We start from the raw sequence: 10,352 nt of genomic DNA on the forward strand, positions 1-10,352 counted from the left end.
CTCTGTATCATACCACAGAGACTCAAGTGAGTGCTTCGCGTTTCAAAGCTCTCTTTCTTGCTCTCACACTTTCATGGTGGAGGGGTCGTTGCGTGTTCGACTCCTCGTTCTCAGAGGACTCCGGTCGGTTGTTTTCGTCTCTAGGAGTCGGGAGACGGCTGAAGGGGAACCTTCCAAGGTGAAGGAGTTCCACAGAGCTCCGCGTTTCAGTACTAAAGCCATGTTCGCTTTTTTTTTTTACATTTTCTTTATTACAACCGTTTTTATTTTATACAATATGAATGTGTTCATAATATTATCGACAACAATAAAGCACTTTTCGTCAACGGCGGCTCTGCACGTTACTTCAAACGCTAAACTGGCATCATTCTCTCGTTTAAACTCTAAACAGAGTTAAGAGCTGAAACCAAAACTGTCCCCATTTTAACCAACCGTAGGCACACCCTATTATTTATACTTCATATCGCTGTCGGGAGATGTGTATCTCTTCTCTGTTTAGCAGAAATGAACGTAGAAGGCCACAAGCATCGAGGCATTTTAAATTCATCCTGCTTGCCAATAGCTGCTGGCAAATCTACAGAAACAAACTAAGACAGAGTGTGATCACATTGATTCCACAGACGCTTTCATACTTCAGTGTGTTCCTGCCTGTTTGCAGTATGGCAAATGTGGAAAAAAATGCAAATTGGAATGCTCATCGTTTTCCGTGATTCTGATTGGTTGATAGTTGTGATTGTTCCGCGGTTCTGATGGGTGTATGAAATAACAAGGCTACTTATTCACCGAGGATGTCGTTCCGAACTTCGGCCAACGCAACTTTGCTTGTTGAATGTCGGAAACTGAGGATTCCTGGTTGCGTTAGAAGTTCCGGGTCGGAGGTCAGAGGTCATCGTGGTTGTTGTTGTTGTTGTTGTTGTAACGTCTGCTGTACGTCTCAGGCCATGGGGAGCTCGTGAAGGGCAGGGTATCGGCCCGTGACGTAGTGAAAGATCTTCAGGAAGAGGAAGAACGACATGAACCACTTTCAATACTTAAAAGTGTTGCATTGATTCTGAACCCTGACTCGTTCTGCGACGCGGTAACGCGAAAGTATTTATGCAGAACATTGTTTCTCACGCTACGGGTTGGTATGCTCTCCAAAAGGCCGACGGCTGAGGCTATGGGTTGATGTATTCCCAGCTGAGGCCCAAGGCTGTTAACGCCTCAGATGAACAGTCACCTCCTGTTGGGGCTGGTTAGGGATGGCTTTTCCCACAGCAAACGTTAATTAACTATATAAAGGTGTGTGTGCGTGGGCCTCTACGCATGCATGGTTGTGGTTGTAGGTATGTGTGTATGTGTGCGTGCGTGTGCATGTGCATAGGCACAAGCAAGCAAGCACGTAGCACTTACGCGTGTAGATACGCGTGTAGATACGCGTGTATGAGGGCGCGTGCACGAAACCGAGTGTGCTTTCCTGTGTACATATGCATGCGTTTGAGTGTGTGTGTGTGCCCGTGTGTGTGTGCCCGTGTGTGTGTGCGTGTGTGTGCCCGTGTGTGTGTGCGTGTGTGTGTGCGCGTGTGTGTGCGCGTGTGTGCGCCCGTGTGTGTGTGTGTGTGTGTGTGTGTGCCCCTGTGCGTGTGCCCGTGTGTGCGTGTGCCCGTGTGTGCGTGTGCCCGTGTGTGTGTGTGTGTGTGTGTGTGTGTGTGTGTGCGTGTAATGAGTGCATGTGCGCGTGCCAGCGGGCGGACCTGTCTCTCGATGTCGGCCAATAGGGAGCTGGCTCCCAGGCGGAAGAGGTGGGGGCTGAGCCACTCGTCCCCCAGCTCCTCCTTCATCAGCGCCAGCCACACCAGGGACTCCTGCGCCGTGCGGATCCCCCCCGCCGGCTTGAAGCCCACCTGGGACCAGAGGAGGGCCGTGATTGGATGAGGTCAGTGGAGGGGGCGGGATGAACAGTGAGGGGGACAGAGGGGATTGGATAAGGGGGGCGGGGGCGGGATGAACAGTGAGGGGGACAGAGGTGATTGGTTTAGAGGGGGAAAGGGGGCGGGATGAACGGTGAGGGGGACAGAGGGGATTGGACAAGGGGGGTGGAGGGGGCGGGACATGCATTCTTAATAATAATAATAATAATAATAATAATAATAATAATAATAATGATAAAAAACCACAAAAAACAATTAAAAGCAGCTACAAGGATTTAGGAAGACGTAAATAAGATATTGCGGCGCCAGCAATTATTAGATTCATTTGTAAACAAAGATGATTAAATTTGGCAAATTATTCTGTGGTTTTGCGAGGGAATCGGAAGTTGATAATATCTTATTGTTTATGCCAAGTGTCTGTGAGATATCTGTGTGGAAGGACAGAGAGCTTGTGTGTTTAGTGTTGGGAGAGTGTCTAAGTCAATCTTACTTGTGTATAGTGTACATAGTTATCAGTTTAAACACACAACATAAAAGACTTGTGTTAGCAAATATGATGTAAAATATGATATAACGTGGTAATGTTATTCATCCACAACAATAATACATTTTATTCATGTAATCCATAAATAAATCCATAAATCCTTGTATTTGATGTATACATATTCTTCATGTAGTCTGAATCTGAACCCTAGCACTTTTGTAGATAAAAGTAAATATATAAATAAATATATAAGTAAGTATATAAATAGAGCGATACGGACGAAATAAATAGGTCGATTTGTTTGGTTGAGGTCTGACACTAGCGGTTGGGATTTGGCCGCAAGCAACCGACACAACTTGTTTCTTTCAGGGAGAGAAAAGCAAAAAAAAATCGAAACGCCACGTTGAGTAAAGTGTATTATTTGGCTGTCATCCATGACATTTGTCTTCTCCCTAAACCGAACTCTATTCAGAATGATGACGGTGGCCTTTAAAAGCCGTCTTGCTGAAACCATCGACCACCGACGCTATGAAAGGGAGCCAATGTATGCGGCGCAAATAAATAAAGAATGAACCGCGAACGTAGAGAGAATAAACCGACTATATAAACCACAGCCAGGGGTTAAACTGTAGAGGAGAAGGTACAACTGGGGATGAGATTTAACAACTGCCGTGTATTGTACACTTTATACTGTGTGTGTGTGTGTGTGTGTGTGTGTGTGTGTGTGTGTGTGTGTGTGTGTGTGTGTGTGTGTGTGTGTGTGTGTGTGTGTGTGTATTGTTCACTTCACACTGTATGTGTTGTACACTTTACAATGTGTGTGTTTGCGGTACACTTTACTGTGTGTGTGTGTGTGTGTGCGCGAGCTCGTGTGAAACAGTGTGGGGGCTTTGGGGGTCTCAGGTCATTAATCTGCATAATCATCTCTTCCTGGGAGAGTTTAAAGCGCGGCTCCTGACAGAGTGAGTCAGAGGACCCTCTCCACACCGCTCACCTTGTGACCCGTACGCAGGAAGTAGTCACGGATGGCCCTCACCATCACTATGGCAACGGGGTAGGTGGCGTTCACCGACTCTTTCCCCGTGGAGGTCTTGATGAAGTCCGAGCCTGTCGAGAGAACGAGAAACGACCCGAGTGAACCTTCACAGTAAGAGCGTGGACTCAAACAGGCGCAGTTTACCAAAAAATGTACAAAACCAAAGGAAGAAAACTGTTGGTGTCAATGTTCTTACATTGCTAACGCTAGCAGCTAGCCTTCTGTAAGCTAGGGGGAATATTCTGGAGCCGGAGATCGACATGATTTAATTAGAAAGTCTTTTTGTCCGTCAACGGTGGTCGGACATAAAGCTCTTACGTTTGGTCTTACTTTAGTCTTACTCTTTTGTTACGGATGCTAACGGCAGCAGGAAGGAAGGAGTTTAGTTTTTGAAATTATCAAACCCTTTATCAAAAGGTAAATAAAGGCGGCCAAACATTATATAACTACATTCTTTCTTTCTGAGTTGTGTCTCAGAATTTCTCTGAGCTAGGCATAAAAGGTCACTCTTTTGTCAGTTAGGGCCATGCTAGGCGCTAACGTTTAGCAGGCGCTAACGGCTAGCAGGCGCTAACGGCTAGCAGGCGCTAACGGCTAGCAGGTTTACAGAGGGGCGAAGCATCCAGCTCATCAGGAAGAAGATATGAAACACGAAAGTTAAAATAAAATTAAAATCAAAGTCTCCTTTCCCCTTTTTTTTTTATTCAGAGGCAATTATGTTCGATCAGCTTTTCTGATAAAAATAGAAGACGAAGGCGTGTTCTTATCATAGATTAACCCCAAACTGTGGACCGGGGGTTTAATAAGAAAGAAGAAGAGATATTGAAAGGAAGAAAGAACGAAGGGAAAGTGTCCTTCCCTTCAGCCTCCCCGGCCCCATAATGACGCTTCATTACTGCAAGGAACAAGACGAACATTTTACAGTTCATTAAATACATGTTCTCTGTATTCTCCCCCTCTCCCCCCCTCCCCCCTTCTGTCTCACTCTCTCTCTCTCGTCCTCAAACTGGCATAATCCTTAAGATTCGTTATGGGCGAGTCTTAATTACCAGATAATGGATAATGGTTATTAAACGCGGGCGGTAATGAAGCTCTATTCATTCCCGCGTCGGACAGCCCGGTTACTGCGGCGCCGTAGCGAGGGTAAAATAGCCCGCGTCGCAGATTAATGGCTGAAATTATCATTCAATTTCAGGAGTCTCATACGCAATTCATAGGAACAAGGGGAGATTAAGGAGCGCTCGCCAGCGACAAAAGCAATGCATTTTAATAATGATCTCTATCGCGGCCCCCTGACAATTTGGCTCTGTAATCGGCTTATTATGGGATGGCTAGTTAAGCGCAAGGTGGCTGGGTGCGCACGTGCGTGTGCGTGTGTGCACGTGCATGCACGCCGGGTATGACAGGCCCTAGCGCCTATACAGTACATCAGGTTCAACTGTTTTCCGAGTGGCAGTTTGTCCATATTCGAGCAACAGCGCCACTTGGTGGCCGAGTTGAGAGACTGCACTGTTAAAAACCTAAATCTCAGGCCAGCGTCGAGAGATCGACGAGTTCACCTTTTTATGGTTATTTTCTAATTAAAAGCCTTCCTTGAATTTGATGTCTAGTAGAAGTGAGGTAAAGAGAGCGAAAGTGTGTGCGTGTGTGTCTGTCTGTCTGTCTTACCGGCCATCATGGACACCAGGCTGGCCTTGTAGACGTTGGTGTAGGTGCCCAGCTCTCCGATGGCCAGGATGGTCTTCATGTGGGCGTCGCCACAGGCCTCCCGGAACTGCCGGATCTCATCGTACATGGCTGAGAGAGAGAGAGAGAGAGAGAGAGAGAGAGAGAGAGAGAGAGAGAGAGAGAGAGAGAGAGAGAGAGAGAGAGAGAGAGAGAGAGAGAGAGAGAGAGAGAGAGAGAGAGAGAGAGAGAGAGAGAGAGAGAGAGAGAGAGAGAGAGAGAGAGAGAGAGAGAGAGAGAGAGAGAGAGAGAGAGAGAGAGAGAGAGAGAGAGGTAGGTTCCTAAACCTTTTCATCCAGAGGCCCCAAAGACTGCTTCAGCTCCCGGCTCACAAACCCCTGAGCACACTGCAGTCACTGCTGCTTTCCTCGTCTTATTAGTCTCTTCAAAAGCAGGATAATGATGCAACACGAATCACACGGTCTAACGATACAAGAACCATTTTGTTTAGAATACAAACTAATATTCAGCCCAGAACACGGCGTGTGACTCAGGTACTAGAGCGGGTCGGCTGGTAACCCGAAGGTTGCTAGTTCGGTCCCCGGCTCCTCCTAGCTGAGTGTCGAGGTGTCCCTGGGCAAGACGCCTCACCCCGACTGCTCCTGACGAGCTGGCTGTCATACTGCAGGGTGGACTCCCCGTCGTTTGTGCTAATAAACTTAGCACAAAAAGTAAGGAGATTTGTGTTTGGTGGATTATTTCTCTGTGGTAACAATGCTTTTTGGCAATAAATCTTATACCGTTGGAAAGCCTGTTTAGTGCCCTTTCAAATGCTGCCCTGTTTGTAGGGAACATGCACTGGTGGGATGAGCAGCAGAGCCGAGTATGTGGGTTGCGCCCATGAACAATTTGAACTAAACAGGCTTTCTAACGTTGTTTGTTACCACAATAGGAGCGTTTCCATCCCCCTGATTTTTATGCAAACTTTGAAGTATCGAATCAGTAAACGGTGATGGAAACACCAAAATTCGCATAAAAATCCTCTCATTCGCAAAAAGGTTTATCCGCTCGCTTGAGGTGGTTTTTGAGAAACGCGAAAGAGTAAATTCGCAAAAATGGGAGATGGAAACACACTTTTCGAAACAGCTGTGACGTAGCGAACTTTGAACACACAGGACTGACAGTCTTTCCGATATCTGCATAACGACCGGCCATAGCAACCCAGCCGACATCATCGTGTACCGTCATCACCCTATTCCGCTCCAACCGCTTGATGGAAACGCACCTAATGCGAATTACTTTTTTGCGGACTATCTAAAGATTCGCCTCACCTTTGAGATGGAAACGCAGCTAGTGTTACCACAGAGCGATAATCTACCAAACACACATTTCCTTACTTTTTGTAAAGTTTATGTGTATGAAGTTCATGTATATGAATGGGTGAATGTTAGGCAGTATTGTAAAGCGCTTCGAGTGGCCACTGGTTGTAGAAGCGCGGTTTAACTCTGGAATTCTGTTTGGGAACTAGGAAACACAATCTCGAAAAACCCCGATCTATCTGACGTCAAACATTCCCATCCGAGCCACGGCCACCAGTCCGTGTGGTTGGGTCATGTGACCGAACGCGTGTCACGTGACCAGAACCGACCTTCCCATTGGCCGGTCAGCGCCAGCGTGCGGTTGATGACGATGTCGATCTCGGCGGCGCCGTCGGCCACCGCGCCACGGACCTCCTCCAGACGGACCCGGAGAGGGGTCTGACCCGCCGGGAAGCCTGTCGCCACTGGAGGGGGGAGGGGGGGAGGAGAGGGGAGGGGGGGGGGGGAGGGAGGAGGGAGGAGGGGGGGGAGGGGAGAGAGGAGGGAGGAGGGGGGGGAGAGGGGGAGAGGGGGAGAGGAGGGGGGGGGGAGGGAGAGGAGGGAGGGGGGGGGGGGGGAGGGGGGGGGGAGGGGGGTGGGAGGGGGGGGAGAGAGGAGAGACATTGAAGAAAGGGAGGAGAGACGGAGGAGGGAGAGAGGGAGGGAGGGGAGGAGGGAGAGAGGGAGGGAAAGAGGGGGAGGGAGGAAGGTGGGGAGGACAGATATTGAGGAAAGGGAGGAGAGAGAGGGGGGAGGAAGCAAGGGAGGGAGGGAGGGAGGGAGGGAGAGAAGTGGGGAGGACAGACATGGAAGAAAGCGAAGAGAGGGAGGAGGGCGAGGAAGGAAGGGGAGGAGAGAGGGAGGAAGGGGAGGAGAGAGGGAGGGGTGAGGAAGGAAGTAAGGAAGGGGGAGGAAGGGAGAGAGAGGGAGGGGTGAGGAAGGGAGAGAGGAGATCTGAGTTGTTGCAGGCGACGGTGAGAATATAAATGACAGAAACGGCAAGAGTGCTCCGTTTCTGATCCCTTGGTTATCATTCTGTACACACGCACGCACACAAACCACGCACATACAGTATTTAAGAACACAAACACACCGCTAAACCAACACACAACACACACATCCAACCAGAGCACAAATCTGGTTTTAACGTGTTTTCGTCTTAGTTTGTTTCATGTTTACTTGTGAGGCGTCTGCGCCGCGGTGATGCTAAGAAAAGCACAATCCAAATCTAAAAGGTATTATTAGTTATCTTTTAAATATTCCTTCTGATATCGGCGTGAACTGTGCTGAGATGCTCAGACAACACTCAAAGACACAGACAACGGCCTCGCCGTCACGAGTCTTGTTTTAAAGAGCAAAAATAGATCTAAAGTCTCTCATCCAGGATGTTTAATCGGGTCTTTGATGCGCCTCTCTCAGGGGAATAACTGATTTATCCGAGCGCTTTTCCTCCACTTTCCAGCAGATTCTCACCTGACGCCACGGGAAGGCTGGAGTTGGCGGCTTTCAGAGTCTTGACCGCGTCCGCAACGCGTGACGGGTACACACACACGGCCCCGGTGGTCAAACCTGTCGGAATGGGAGACACGCACACACATTTAGAGGGTCACATCGAAACCATCCATGTTAAATGATATAATTAAAACCTAATAATTTACAACTGAAAGTATACACAACATTAAACATGTTTTTTCATATGCAATATAACCTATTTGGTAATTATTTTCTTCCACTCTGTATAATCTTTAGCGAAGTCCTAGACGAGTTTGCAGATAAAACTGAAACGTGAGTAAACGCTGCCATCTAGTGGTCACATTAAGTAATGCAGTCTGTCAGACCGACCGGCTGTTAGGAGACCAATCCCTTGGGCCAGCTCTATGAATTGCCAATACACATAATAATGAATGAGTCATTGATATATTTTCCCATAATCATCAAGAATAATTCATGCGATATATATCATTTAAAAACGTGACAAGCAAGTAATTATCGAGTAGGCTACCTTAAAAAATAATTTCAAAAAAAACTTGAACGGTAATCAATCCCCAATACCCATGATCAACATCCCTCAAACCAGGAGTGATACACCACCTCCCCCCCCCCCCACGACACACCTTACCCCTCCCCAGTGCTCCACGGGCCCCCTACCTCGGTCGTGCATGCCCATGCTCTTGAGCAGGTCGTAGGGCACCGGCTGCACCGCCTTCAGGCACAGGCGGTGCACGTTGGAGTGAGTGTCGTCGCCCGCCAGGGTGGTCAGGTCGATGCACGTCACAGCCTTCAACAGCCAGGCAGCCTAGCGGCCGGGAGCCAATCAGAACAGCCGCATTTTACCGTCGAGTCGTGGAGCGAATGTTTACGTTCGAGGCCGACTTTGTCGACTTTTTTAAGATGCGCGTGTGATCATCAGGCAGGTAGGAGTAGAGGGCGTCCCGCTCAGGGATGACCACTAGGGGGCGAACTTGCGATACTGGGGATCGTACCCAGAACCTTTGGACCTTTGGACCTATTTATTCATCTCCGCTTTTTACGTTGATGGTTTTCAACCTATATATATATTACTATATGTTATTAGACAACATTTTTCTGACATACCTGCCATTGTTTCTTAGCCAGCTTGACGGACTGGATTTGTTGGGCTCTCTTCAGAACCGCCTGGGTGTTGACCCTCACCTTGGACACCCATTCCAGATCTAACACAGAGGTAGGTTAGTTCAAATGTGAAAACAGCCAAACGTGACTTTGAACCACGAATGAGACACTCGGGTGTAGGCGTTGAACTCTGCTCCGTTCGGGCCAACGGACGTACACGCTGAGACAACATGACTGTCGATCACATGACCTGGGGAAGACCGGGCTGTCACGCGTACAGAATTAAAAGCGTTCATGTGGATGTTGGATGTAAACTATTTGCATTACCCTTCCCTACTGACAAACACGGCAATGGTTCACCTTCATAGAGCTAGATGCATGTAGTAGCCTACTGACTGTTTTAGACAGTCAGTTCTCTAAAGATCTAGATAGAAACATATGGGTAGGCAAGGCGATGAACTCTGGTACAAAGGTGCATTTCATAAATCATCGTCCACCATTGGAGTTTAGTTCGCCACTATGGCAGCTTTTCACTACTAGTACTAATACAAATGTGACAGTGTGACCGTACTTTGCAGATGTTATTTAAGTTATGATGATGTGAGCATAACTGTTTGAGAATGGGGCGAATCTTACCAAGGTCCATTCCGGGGTTTCTTGCAGACATGTTTGCATGCGTCGACGTTTCGATCGATGAGGTGATGATGTGTTAGTATGTAATATTTAGTCGAATGAGGGGTTCTGACAGCAGACGGGTCTTCAGCGGAGGTCTACTGTACAACAACCGCTTTCGTCAAGTTGTGCGGGGTCATAACACACGTCACTTCCGGGGAACGTTTTCAATGTAAAAGCTGCGGCCAAGAAGTAAAATACGACGAGCATTTTAAACCATTTTATTTTGTGTGATGGTGTCATTGCTAACCCTTTACTCTATAAAATTGATTTATTATATTGAAAATAAATCTTAGTCGAGTACTTAGAAGTACATAATTGTGATTCTATAACTGCTTTTTCTGTGTGCGTGATGCTTGGCAAACTATCGTTCACCTTGCCCCGCCCCTCTCTATCAACCAATCACAGTTATGTATATACATTATTTCAAGTAAAACATTGGTATTCTACTATATTTGATTTGATATAAAGATCTTCGTCTGCTTCAAATATTCAATATTAGTAAAAAACAACTAAAATGGAATATTACCATCTCTCTTTTAAATGAACCAGGCATGTTTTCATGTTGTTATTCTTTTCAAGTAGGCTACATGTTGAATCCTTCCCATTGTATTGTTTCATCACGTTCTGAGCGG

At 47.4% G+C, this 10,352-nt stretch overlaps 1 protein-coding gene across 1 annotated transcript; it reads right to left on the reverse strand.

Moving 5' to 3' along the window:
- Positions 1–222: 222 nt before the first annotated feature.
- Positions 223–9,874, reverse strand: dera (deoxyribose-phosphate aldolase (putative)). Its single transcript, XM_056589358.1, has 9 exons — positions 9,682–9,874; positions 9,049–9,146; positions 8,602–8,749; positions 7,927–8,022; positions 6,744–6,878; positions 5,099–5,227; positions 3,389–3,501; positions 1,734–1,883; positions 223–991 (listed from the first exon to the last, which is right to left on the reverse strand). The coding sequence occupies exons 1-9, from the start codon at positions 9,710–9,712 to the stop codon at positions 935–937; spliced, it is 957 nt and encodes a 318-aa protein (XP_056445333.1). The 5' UTR covers positions 9,713–9,874; the 3' UTR covers positions 223–934.
- Between the last annotated feature and the right edge of the window lie 478 nt (positions 9,875–10,352).

The sequence above is a fragment of the Gadus chalcogrammus genome, chromosome 4 (genome assembly GCF_026213295.1).
Source record: "Gadus chalcogrammus isolate NIFS_2021 chromosome 4, NIFS_Gcha_1.0, whole genome shotgun sequence".
NCBI classification, from domain to species: Eukaryota; Metazoa; Chordata; class Actinopteri; order Gadiformes; family Gadidae; genus Gadus; species Gadus chalcogrammus.

Coding starts and splice junctions, on each gene's coding strand:
- dera (XM_056589358.1), bottom strand. CDS start 9,712: ATGTCTGCAAGAAACCCCGGAATGGACCTTG. Junction 8,023..8,601: donor CATGGGCATGCACGACCGAG/GTAGGGGGCCCG, acceptor CCATTCCGACAG/GTTTGACCACCGGGGCCGTG. Junction 1,884..3,388: donor TCCTGCGTACGGGTCACAAG/GTGAGCGGTGTG, acceptor CTCTGGTCCCAG/GTGGGCTTCAAGCCGGCGGG.